This window comes from Dipodomys spectabilis, unplaced genomic scaffold (assembly GCF_019054845.1).
Source record: "Dipodomys spectabilis isolate Male_0828 unplaced genomic scaffold, ASM1905484v1 ptg000360l, whole genome shotgun sequence".
Classification (NCBI taxonomy): domain Eukaryota; kingdom Metazoa; phylum Chordata; class Mammalia; order Rodentia; family Heteromyidae; genus Dipodomys; species Dipodomys spectabilis.
Window position 1 is genome coordinate 2531688 of NW_024871037.1, and position 11821 is coordinate 2543508.

Here is an 11821-nt window from a genome sequence, read left to right on the forward strand (position 1 = left end):
ATCTCCAAGGTGCCTCATTGCAGGTATGGCCAGGAAAGCTAGGGAACAAGGTGTCAGAGGAAAGCCCAGGGCACCTAGTGGGCACCAGCCCTTATGAAGATAGATCTACAGTTAGAGGCCTTGTGGTTCTCCTCTCAGACCCTGTAGCTTATTCCTGGTGGCCATCTTGACCAGTGTGTTTGTTCACTATTAGGGGAACTGAGGCACACAAGCCTAAAGAGGGATTGTATCTCCAGAGGTGTATGGCGGCAGGGAAACCGACTCTGAATTTATTTGTGCTAGACACTGAGTTTCTTGCTAAGGGCTCCCATCTACTCCACTTTGATCATCCTGGTTTTTTCAGTTCAACCTATACTGAATTACAGCAGTCCACTAAGCAGAGACACAGCTAGAACACTGATGGTTGGATGGTCCCTCAAGGCATACAATTGGGGGCCCCCACCCAGAAGTGAAAAGGAGAGGCAGGGACCAGAGCAGACTGAAAATGGAGGAAGGAAGGTAAGGGTAATACAGTAGGATACCTGAGAATCCTTTCCACATGGCAGGACTTCAGCTGAACCAAAACAGCCCAGGCCAGATTCCAAGTCTGAATGTGTGTGGCCTGATGCAGGGCCGGGAATGTGGCTTAGTGGTAGAGTACTTGCCTAGCATGCGCAAAGCCCTGGGTTTGATTCCTCAGTACCACCTAAACAGAAAAAGTCAAAGGTGGCACTGTGGCTCAAGTGATAGTGTTAGCCTTGAGCAAAAATAAGCTCCGAGACAGTGCCCAGGTACTGAGTTCAAACCCCAGGACTGGAAGAAGAAGAAGAAGAAAAAAGAGTGCATTCCTGTATGTAAGAAGGAGAAGGATCTGGTGTCTCTATATGAGTGATAGGTGAAAGAACCAGTGACAGAGTATCTTTACCAAAGCATTTTAATGAATACACCAACCCACAGTCCCTGCCTGCTGGCTGGGTAGGAGAAGCCAGCCCCACCTGGAGGCTCCCATGGCTTCCCATGATGCAGAATGGGCCTGGGAGGGCTGAGTCTGCACACCACTCCCATCAATAGGTGAGGGGTGTGAGGATGAAGAGACGGTCTTCCTCTTTACGGATCCAGCGCATCAGTTTATGAATGGCATTGACAGCTGATGCCTTGGTTCCCAGGGGGCTGTAGCAGATGTAGAGCTCAAAGGCACCTGTCACCTGAAGGGGGGGGCAAAGGGTGGTCATCTAGGATAGATGCCCCTGGTAGCTCCATACCCATGACCTTTTTATCGAAGCCCAGTCGTTTCAAGGCCACCTTACCCAGGCAAGGAGATTCTCGTTGGGGCCTGTGTAGTAGATGGTCTTGAGTGGGCGGGAGGCATTGTGGGCTCGGCTGTGCAAGTACTGGTAGAGGCCCAGCAACCGTTCCTGCTCCTCTTCGCTGGTATACGGCGCCTCAATCTCAGGACTGCAGATATGGGGGTGGGTTTGCAAAGGAATGATTTCCCTTGCCTTCTCAGGAGATCTAGAAATACCTGCTCCTACCCAGGGAGATTCTACCACAAGTCCCATTTTTCCAGATTCTCCTCTAGGATGGGGGGGACGGGGACTGTCTTCTTACCACAGAAAGACTTCCCAGGACAGACTGAAGCCCTGCCCCCCAACAACACCTTAATTTCATGGTGTTTGGTGACACTTCTTTGGAGAGACCAATCTGAATTGAGGTGTCCAAAACACAAAGTGACAGGGTTTTTTTTTTGTTTTGTTTTGATTTGTTTTTGCCAGTCCTGGGCCTTGAACTCAGGGCCTGGGCACTGTCCCCAAGCTTCTTTTACTCAAGGCTAGGACTCTACCACTTGAGCCACAGCACCACTTCTGGCTTTTTCTGTTTGTGTGGTACTGAGGAATCAAACTCAGGGCTTCATGCATGCTAGGCAAGCACTCTACCATTAACCACCTTCCCAGCCCCAAAGTGACAGGTTTTGAGGAAAGGTGAGATGGGAAAACCCCTAGGCCTAAAAGGAAATCAAGCAAGGCTAGAGCTTGCCCTCTCTGTCCAGCCCTTCCCTTAAGGGAGTGGTAGGGCGTGGGCTATGCATTGTGGAATGGACTGCAATGATCTTGCAAGTCAAGAGTTGCTCCAAGGTAAGGGAGCTGAGAGACCTCTGCTCCAGCTTTCTTCCCTAGGTTATATTAGTCATTTCCTGGCCTTACAAGTAATGAAGTGGGTGATGAGATGTCTGGGTCCCTGGGGTCAAAGTAAATAAGCCCCAGCATGTTGGTCCACTCCTGGTTGGTTTGTTTGGTTTTGGTGGGGAGGAGATCAGCTTCAAGGCTGTCTCCCAGGGTTCAAGACCAACCAACCTCCCCATCCCTACCCACCTTCCCACATCCTGTCTCCTCGAAGCAGTACCTCCCTCACCTGGTGAAGAGTCCCGAGCTCTTTGACTTATAGAGGAAGTGGCGGAGGTCAGGGATGCCCACTTGGGCCACGCTGTAGTAGGGCGTGCGCAGCGCCTCCCGCAGTGCCAGGTGGGCTCCTCGCTTCCGAAGGCGCTCCAGGAAGCGGCGTCGACAGTCAGAGACAGCAAAGAAGTCCTCGCGGTCAGTGGAGACGAGCAGCAGGCAGAGGTCCGTGTCGGGCTCCAGGTATGAGATGTGCGCGTGGAAGAAGCCGGCCGAGTTGAATTTGGGCAGGCACACTGGCGTCCAGGCCTCGCCTTCCCGGAAAGACGAGGAGGAACTAATGAGGTTGAAGAGCAGGTGCAGGTCGATGGGATGGAGGAATTGGTCCTTGCGGCGCACGAGCGCCACCAGCTGGTTGCGGGCCAGCAGGATGGAGAAAACCAGGCTGCGCGCGCGCGCCTGCTGCAGGCTGGCACTCACCGCGTCGCGCACCGCCGCTGCTAGGGGGAGACAGCGCGCGGCCCCCATCAGGAAGCTGGGGTCTCGGGCCATGAGCTGCAACAGGTTGTCGGTGATGCGCTCCGAGCCGGAGAGCAGGCGCCGCAGATCGTAGTTCTGCTTCTGCTGGAAAATGTGGTTCAGCTGCGCCCCAGTAAGAAGGCTCAGGATCTGGTAGTAGATGTAGAGCAGCTCCTGCGCCAGCTCCTGGGCAGACTGCCGCGTGCGTGCCACTGTCACCAGCACCAAGGGGCTTCGGCGCACAAATACTACCTTGTAGCCATCTGAGGGTTAGCGGGAGGGTGTCAGCCTCGGTTCCTCTCCCAGGAGCCCTCCCAGATCGACCGTTCCCAGCCTGGCACATCACACAAGCCTTTCCTTGCTCTGAGCTCTGCCCTCAGTAGCAAGGGTATTAAGGGCAATGACGATTAAAAAACAATAACGCAGGGCTGGGCAGGTGACTCAGTGGCAGCGCGCTTGCCTTGCATGCGGGAGGCCCTGGGTTCGATTCCTCAGCACCACAGAAGCAGAAAAAGGCCAGAAGTGGCGCTGTGGCTCAAGTGGTAGAGCGCTCGCCTGGAGCTGAGGAGCTAAGGGACAGCGCCCAGGCCCAGAGTTCAGGCCCCACGACTGGCATTACACACACACTTTCCTGCCACTTGCTCTACAGACTGACTTCTACAGAAACAAGAAGCGCCTCATTTAAAAAAAAAAAATCTGTTTTCCCCCTTTGGTGGTACTGGTATATAGAACATTCAGGGCCTCATACTTGCTAGGCAAGCCCTTTACCACTTAAGCCCTGTCCCCCAGTCCTTTTTGCTTTGATTTTTCAAATAGGATCTTGCTTTTATTGGGGCAGTCTGAATACCATCCTCCTATTTATGTTTCCAGAAGTAGCTAGGATGAAGGGTGTGTTCCACTGCGCACAGCTTTTTCTTTAAAAAAAAAAAAAAAAATCCATCCTGCCAGTACTGTGGCTTGAACAGGTTTTTGTTTTTGTTTTCTGTTGTGGGGCTTGAACTCTGGGCCTGGGTACTGTCCCTCAGCTCTTCAGCTCAAGGATAGTGCTCTACCACTAGCCTCTGCACCACTTCCAGTTTTCTGGTGATTTAATGGAGGTAAGAGTCTCACAGACTTTCCTGCCTGGGCTGGCTTTGAACCATGATCCTCAGATCTCAACCTCCTGAGTAGCTAGGATTACAGGTGTGAGCCACCACCCCCAGCTGAACTCAGGTTCTTAAGCTCTCACTTGGCTCTTCGGCTCAAAGCTGGCACTCTACTACTTGAGTCACGCCTCCACTTTTGGATTTTTTTTTCCCCTTGGTTAACTGGAGATAAGAAAGAGCCTCTCAGAGTTGTCTACTTGGGCAGGCTTTGAACCTTGATCCACTTGAGTAGCTAGGATTATAGGTATGAACCACTGGGTTCCCAGCTGCATCTAGCTTTCTACTGGTTGAGATGGGGGGGTAAGGGGGGAGGTCTCTTGAACTTTTTGTCAGGGCTAGCCTAGAACTGTGATCTTCCAAATCTTAGCCCTCCTGAGTAATAGCTGGGATTATAGGCATAAGCCACTACATCCGGCTAGAAAAACACATTAAAAAAAAAAAGTTTTAGCACAGGTTTATTTTAGCACAACACGGTTAATGTAGGGAGAAAAAGAGAAGCATTTCCTGCTGCCCACACAGGAAATAGTAGAAAAACACACATTCTTGTGGTAAGTGCTAACTTACCTAGTGAGTAGAAGCTAACGGTTTGTTGTCACTTCCCCAATTCACCTTTTCCAAATGGCAAAACTCATGTAAGAGCTCTCTTTATTCCTCACCACAGCCCCACAAAGGCCAGCAGTGTTAGCCTGTGTCCAGATGAATGAAGACCTTGAGGCTCAGAGAGGTGGAGGGACTTACCCTCCGTGACACAGCACAGCTGATCTGATACAGCCCTCTAGTCTGTGGAGATGCAAAAACCCTGTTATAAATGCGCTCCCACCAACCTCTTCAGCTCGCTCACCTGCATGGATGGAACGGATAGCATTCTTGTCTGCCTCCAGGAAGGATACCAGGGCCACCATGACACCCATGGTGCTGGAAAGCGCCTCCTCCGACCCGTAGCGGGAGTAGACGGGCTTTCCTGCCTCGCTCAGCACAAAGACGTGCTTCTGGTGCAGCCGCCATGCCTCTGGGGCTTCCTCCTCGTCTCCCTCGGTGGGGCCCTCCTTGGAGGGCTCCACGGCTTGTCGCCCAGCTGCCCCTGGGGGCTCCAGCCAGTCCTCGGAACTTCCAGGCAGCATCTCCTCCTGCAGGTCACGAGCTACACCAGTCAGCTGGGTGCTTAGTTCACTAAAGTCCTGGCTGATTTGGCGCATGTCTGTAGGCAGTGGGGGAGGCCCCGCAGCACCCTCCTGGGGGCTGTCTCCAGAAGCCGCCCCATCTTCAGTCTCTGTCAGGTCTTCGTAAGAACGGGCATGGACGAACATGGCACCCTCCTGCCCAGCACCTGCAGGCCAAAAAGCACTGGTAATTGGAGGCATAGCTACTGGCAGACATATTCACCATGCTCTAGTATGACTGCCTGTCCTTTTTCCATCTCCTCCCTCCCACCATACTGAGAGGAAAACCTAGCCCCCTATGGCAGCAGTGGTAGCAGGATCTGCCTCTCTCTCCCAGCCCTATCATACAGCCCATCTCTGGGCCTGGGCGTGTCCCTCAGCTCTTCAGCTCAAGGCTAGCACTCTATCACTTGAGCCACAGTGCCACTTCTGGCTTTTTCTGCTTATGTGATGCTGAGGAATCACACCCAGAGCCTCCTGCATGCAAGGCAAGCGCTCTCCCACTGAGTCACCTTTCCAACCCTGTCTTTTATAGAAACCTACACTATGTCCTCACCTGCCTCAGGAGATCTGCACTTGCCATCTGCCTGGAAGGAACTCCTTCCTCCCCATGACGGTGACAGCTTTTTTAGCTACTTCTTCTTGATCTCCAACCTAAGGCACCCTATCATAGCTCTCCTGGGTTCTCTGAAGCCATTGCCTAGTTATTATCCTCTCCAATCACAGTGATGTCCCCCAAAGACAAGAGTTTTGACTTTCTTGTGCTCAAAGAGCTCACAATCTTATGGAAGAAAGAGCTGGGCAATACAGAGGTAAAGAAAAAAAGATTGCCAGGTGCTGTTGGCTCATGCTTGTAATCCTAGCTACTCAGAAGGCTGAGATCTGAGGATCGAGGTTCAAACCCAGCCCAGGCAAGAAAGTCTATGAGACTCTTATCTCCAATAAACCACCAGAAAACCAGAAGTGGCTCTGTGGCTCACATGGTAGAGTGCTCGCCTTGAATTGAAGAGCTGAGGGACAGCGCCCAAAAGTCAAGAGTTCAAGACCCACAACTGACATAAATAAATAGATAGATAGACAGATAAATAGATAAATAATCAGGCTGGTTGGTGGTGGCTCATGCCTGTAATCCTAACTACTCAGAAGGCTGAAATCTGAAGATCATGGTTCAGCGCCAGCTTAGGCAGGAAAGTTCATTAGACTCTTATCTCCAATTAAACATCAAAAAAGCTGGAAGTGGAGCTGTGGCTTAAGTAATAGAGCCCTAATCTTGAGTAGAAAAGCTAAGGGACAGCACCCAGACCCTGAGTTCAACTCCCAGGACTGGCATTAAAAAAAAAAAAAAAGAAAGAAAGAAAGCTGGGCACCAGTGGATCACAGTTCAAAGCCAGCTGGGGCAGGAATGTCAATGAGACTCTTATCTCCAATTAACCACCAGAAAACCAGAAGTAGCACTGTGGCTCAAATGGTAGAGTGCTTGCCTTGAGCTGAAGAGCTCAGGGACAGTGTCTAGGCCCAGAGTTCAAGCCCCACGACCACCAACAACAAAAAAAAAAAAAAAGAAAGAAAGAAAGAAAAGAAACAGAAAGCAGGCCAGAAGCACATTGACCCTGGCTCCCTGTAGTATTCCCAACATCTGACAAATACCTAGTGAGTGATTGAATTGTTACATGAATGAATATGAATACCTATTGCTCCAGGAGGCTGCCTATTCCAGCTGTGAGCTAGTTAGAGCTGTGTACTCTGCCCATACCTGGCTCCGTCCCCTGGGCCAGTCCTGGTGTAGGGCTCTCAGCTCTCTCCACACAGTGTCCATCAGAAGGAGCCAATGTGCCCTCAGGGCATTCACTGCTTCTCTTCCTTGGCAAGTCCGAGGCCATCCTTAGGGTTCTCCCTGGAGTAAAAATGACATCAGAGAAGAAGATACAATTGGCAAAGTCACTGGCATAATTAATACTGCTTAGCTTTAGCTAGGGGTAATGATATATGCCTGTGATTCCAGCAGTTAGGAGACGAGGTAGGAGAATCACAAGTTCTAGGGTAGAATGGACTACATAATAAAAAAACCAAGCTGGGAGCCATGCCTGTAATCCTAGCTACTCAGGAGGCTGAGATCTGAGGTTCGAGGTTCAAGGCCAGCCTACGAAGGAACGTCCATGAGACTCTTATCTCCTATTAACCACCAGAATACTGGAGGTGGCGCTGTAGCTCAAGTGGTAGAGCATTCACCTTGAGCTGAAACGCTGAGGGAGAGCGCCCAGGCCCAGAGTTCAAGCCCCACGACTGACAAAAAAAAACAACAAAACAAACAAACAAAAGAATCTGAGTTCAAATCCTAGTGTCATAAAAAAAAAAAAGTCAGTTCTTCCTGGGTACTCAGGGCTTCACTCAGAATACTCTCCATCCTTTATATCTTATATCTTTTTTTTTTTTTTTTTTTTTTGTCGGTCGTGGGGCTTGAACTCTGGGCCTGGGCACTGTCCCTCAGCTCTTCAGCTCAAGGTGAGTACTCTACCACTTGAGCTACAGCGCCACTTCCAGTTTTCTGGTGGTTTATTGGAGATAGGAGTCTCACGGTCTTTCCTGCCCGGGCTGGCTTTGAACCGCGATCCTCAGATCTCAGCCTCCTGAGTAGCTAGGATTACAGGCGTGAGCCACCAGCGCCCAGCATCTTTTTTTTTTTCTTCTGTTGGTCTGGGGCTTGAACTTGGATCCTGGGCACTGTCCCTGAGTTCTTTTGCTTAAGGCTAGCACTCTAACACTTTGAGCTAAAGTGCTACTTCTGGTTTTCTGGTGGTTAGTTGGAGGTAAGAGTCTCTCCTGGTCTCCCTGATATGTGGATGTTAAATTCAAAATGCAAGGAGATATGACAAAGTAAACAGGACTCAAGAAACAAAGGACCTCCACTCAATTTGTCCTATCATTTCTAAATGACTCCATGTTCTTGATCACATATATGGTGTATATATATATATATATATATATATATATATATATATATATATATATATGCGCACATCTGAGGAAGCTAGGAGGAGGGCACAGAATCAGAGGGAATCGGGGGAAAATATACAACAGAGGGGCCCATCAGCTGCATTGGACATTGATGAAAATGAACTAAGCAACTCAAAGGCAGTGATGGGAGGGAGGGAATGGGAATGGGAGGGAAAGAGGGAACAGCTAACACTAAGCAAAAGGAAAGAAATATACATATCACCTGATGTGGAAGAAATAGTTGTATTGTCAAAACTCATAAAATTAACAAACATTATAGACCATGATAATGACAATTTGCCTTGTGAAGGTTAAAATGTGTTTGTGAGTTTAACTAAGTAGCACAATCTTATGAAATTTGTGAAATTTATATAATCACTTAATTTCAATAAAAATTATTTAAAAAAAAAAAAAAAAGAGTCTCACAGACTTTCCTACTCAAGCTGGCTTTGAAGCACAATCCTCAGATCTTGGCCTCCTGAGTCGCTAGCATTACAGTATGAGCCATTAGAACTTGGCTTATTTCTTTTTCTTTTTCTTTTTTTTTGTCGGTCATGGGGCCTGAACTCTGGGCCTGGGCCCTGTCCCTCAGCAATTCAATTCAAGGCTAGCACTCTACTAACTTGATCCACAGCACCACTTCTGGCTTTTTCTGTTTATGTGGTGCTGAGGAATTGGAACCCAGGGCCTCATGCATGCAAGGCAAACACTCTACCACTAAGCCACTTTCCCAGACACCTTATCAGACAGTAATATCTCTACTTACCTGGTTTTATTTCTTTTGACTAAAGGTCACCTGTGGCCGGCTACAAATTTTAGATCCTATGTAGGAGTTTAGTCAACATTTGCCAGAGAGCCAGATAAGTATCTTAGAAGGGAAAGTGAAAGATCTGTAATGGGTTGTCTAGTTCCAGCATACCTACCTTCAATGAAGCAAGACAGCCCTGCCTGAGGAAAAGATTTGTCTTTGGTAGTAATCAGGAACAATACCTCTGCATTTAAAGGGACCTACTTTTAGTGGTCCAAGTTTTCTCACCTACAAAATGGTAAGAAAGGGGCTGGGAATGTGGCTCAGTGGTTGCGTGTTTGCCTAGCATGCATGAAGCCCTGGGTTCAATTCCACAGTGCCACATAAACAGAAAAAAGCCAGAAGTGGCGCTGTGGCTCAAGTAAGTAGATTGCTAGCCTTGAGCAAAAAAAGCTCAGGGACAGACCCCAGGTTCTCAGTTAAAGCTCTATGACTGGCAAAAAAAAAAAAAAAAGGAAGGAATCAATACCTTGAAAATAGCCATTTATTGAGTTGTAAGATTAAATAAGACAAGTAATGTGGTTACAGAGTAGGCAGTTACTAGTTGCTGTTACTAGTTTTCTTTTGATTATTTTTTGGGGATTTTTTTTTTTTTTTTTGCTATATAGCCCAGATAGACCTCTAAGTTATAATCCTCCTGCCTTAGCCTCCTAAATGCCACATCACCAGGCCTAACACTATTCTTACTTTGCCTATAGACTACAGTAACACAAAAACCCTGTGGTCTTTGTTATGAAAGTCACTCCTATGAGAATTTGCTTAGCTTGGGCCAAGCCTTTGGTGAATAGCCTGGGGCAAACATACTTCTACCTTAGAGAGGCTCAGTAACTAGCTGCTGCCACCTACATCAGGCAAGAAAGTCATCCATGGGCTTCAGGCTCACAGATCCAAACTGGATCACTAGCTTTCTGCTGGTTCTGGAAGTCTCTATCAGGCTTAACTCCTTGGTCTACAAAATGCCCCAGGCTTCAAGCCTTACACTCTAATTCAAAGATCTAAACAAGGTTTGGATCTTTGGTTTGTTATAGCAGCTTTGCCCTAACTTGAAGACCCCCCTCCCTTAGGATCACTTGTGGGCTTCAGCTACCTGAGCCCAGTGTGTTTGTGTGTTCCCAGCACAATACCTGCAACGGGAAAAAGCAGCAGATGCACAGGGCTAGCAGACTGCTTCTTTCAAAACAGTTTCCCTGCCATGTGAGGTTACCTAACACCTCAGCCTCTCCAAGGTCAGTCTGAGATTCCTGCCAGAAAGTCTGATGAGGTGAACAGCTTTCTGGATTTCTCCTGGAAACTCAGGCAGAAAGGTTGAGAGAATCCCAGCAAAATTCCACCCAACTTACACTGGACACATGACCTGTACAAGCTGAAGCTCCAGAAAAGCTACTCAAAGGGAGATCTCTGAAAACTAGCCCATAAGCTTCAGAGAGGACTCTTTTCAGGCAGCCCCTCTAGATGCCTCCAGGGCTTGCTATTTTTCGTAGAAGTGCCCTGCAGGACCTGTCACCAATGTCACCAAACAAGTTAGTACAATCATCCCTTCAAGTGTGCCGACCTTCCTAAGAAGGCCTAGGAAAGCAGAAGAGTTTGCAAGAGCTCCTCCTTATTTGCTCCTAACTACTCTGAGCCCTCGTCCTGCTTGGATGGTACTTTACACTGCCTTGACCCTTTGGGGACCAGCATGTGTGATCCATGACAGACAGGGTCTGAATGAGGCTGGCTGGTGGCAGTTTCGGCCAGATGGCTTCCAGACGCTGAGACCTAAGCCTGACCCTTGTCACTTCTGGTAGCCACTCCCCTCCTGACAAAGGCTGAGAGTCCTTACTAGCGTCCAGTAAGAGGATCAACGAATAATACGCCCTTTAGAACAAAGTCCCAAGATCATTCCAGGTGCTTGCCTGGCTTCGCCCTACTACGCCTGCGGGGATTCAGAGAGACCAAGGCTGGTCTGCGTTAAAGTGAAGAGAAGGTCCGACCCAGCAAACGCCTCCTACCCGACCTCGCCCTCCTCGCTGAAGTATTCCGTTCTAGGTGTCATCTTTTGTATTGCCCAAGCAGCTTGAGGCCAGTCGGCTGAGTGACGTCCAAGAAGATCCTTCAAGTCCTTCTATCTCCAGACAGTACCGTGGGTGGCAGGGGACCCCCCCCCCGGGACTCCCTCCCCCCCCCCGCCGCCAGCAGTCTACAAGCCCCTCCCTCTGAGGATGACAGCTCTCCAGCTTCTGCCCCCCCCCCCCCCGCCGCCGGCCTGGCCACGTGGGTTGGCAGTCGGACTCACCTGTTTCTTGCGGGGGGGGGGGGGGGGCGGATTCCAGGACGTACAGAGGGTGCCGGTCACTGTCTTCTGCCGCACCCGCGAAGGGGAATGGGTTTCCGGCAGGGCCTGACCTGAGGGCAAAGGCTGGCAGGCGGGCCACGACCTCGGGAGGACACGGACATGGCCACGGCGAAGCACTGGCTCTTTTTCTACCACCCCCTCACCCGGTCCCGGCGCAGGAAGACAACCTTCGCGCGAAGCCTCTCGAGGCCGAGGCCCGGCTCCAGCCAGCCGCTCCTCGCCCAGACCCAGCCCGCCCCGGAGGTGCATTGTGGGAAATGTAGTCCGTGTGGCTCGGTTGCCCGAGGCACCGCGGGGAAACTGGTTCAGGACGGGGAAGCCCTGAAGAACCTGGGGCCGCCTGGCTGCGGGAACTCTCTGGTCACCTGGAACCTTACAGCAGAAACTCCACTTCTGGCTTTTTTTTTTTTTTTTTAAATAACTCATTGGAGATAAGAGTTTCACAGATTTTGCTGCCTGGCCTGCCTTGGAACCACGATCCTCAGATC

The 11821-nt window shown here is 49.9% G+C and overlaps 1 protein-coding gene across 4 annotated transcripts; it reads right to left on the minus strand.

The window, feature by feature from the left end:
- Window positions 1-897: 897 nt before the first annotated feature.
- On the minus strand, window positions 898-11548 carry Mon1a (MON1 homolog A, secretory trafficking associated). Of its 4 annotated transcripts, none has more exons than XM_042666067.1 (6): window positions 11274-11548; window positions 6950-7090; window positions 4878-5363; window positions 2389-3154; window positions 1287-1434; window positions 898-1184 (listed from the first exon to the last, which is right to left on the minus strand). In XM_042666067.1, exons 2-6 carry the CDS (start codon window positions 7074-7076, stop codon window positions 1044-1046), a joined length of 1668 nt encoding a protein of 555 aa, XP_042522001.1. In that variant the 5' UTR covers window positions 7077-7090; window positions 11274-11548; the 3' UTR covers window positions 898-1043. The 4 variants fall into 4 exon arrangements, with proteins under 4 accessions (XP_042522001.1, XP_042522003.1, XP_042522004.1 ...); XM_042666069.1 differs by lacking the exon at window positions 11274-11548 and adding an exon at window positions 10990-11092; XM_042666070.1 differs by lacking the exon at window positions 11274-11548 and adding an exon at window positions 10623-10649 and having other exon boundaries at window positions 6950-7096.
- Window positions 11549-11821: the final 273 nt, after the last annotated feature.

What these genes read in the sequence shown, in the direction of transcription:
- Mon1a (XM_042666067.1), bottom strand. Translation starts at nt 7,076, where the DNA reads ATGGCCTCGGACTTGCCAAGGAAGAGAAGCAGTGAATGCCCTGAGGGC. An exon ending in TATCCGTTCCATCCATGCAG is followed by an intron (nt 3,155 to 4,877) that starts GTGAGCGAGCTG and finishes GCTAACCCTCAG; the next exon opens with ATGGCTACAAGGTAGTATTT. An exon ending in ACGAGAATCTCCTTGCCTGG is followed by an intron (nt 1,185 to 1,286) that starts GTAAGGTGGCCT and finishes CCCCCCCTTCAG; the next exon opens with GTGACAGGTGCCTTTGAGCT.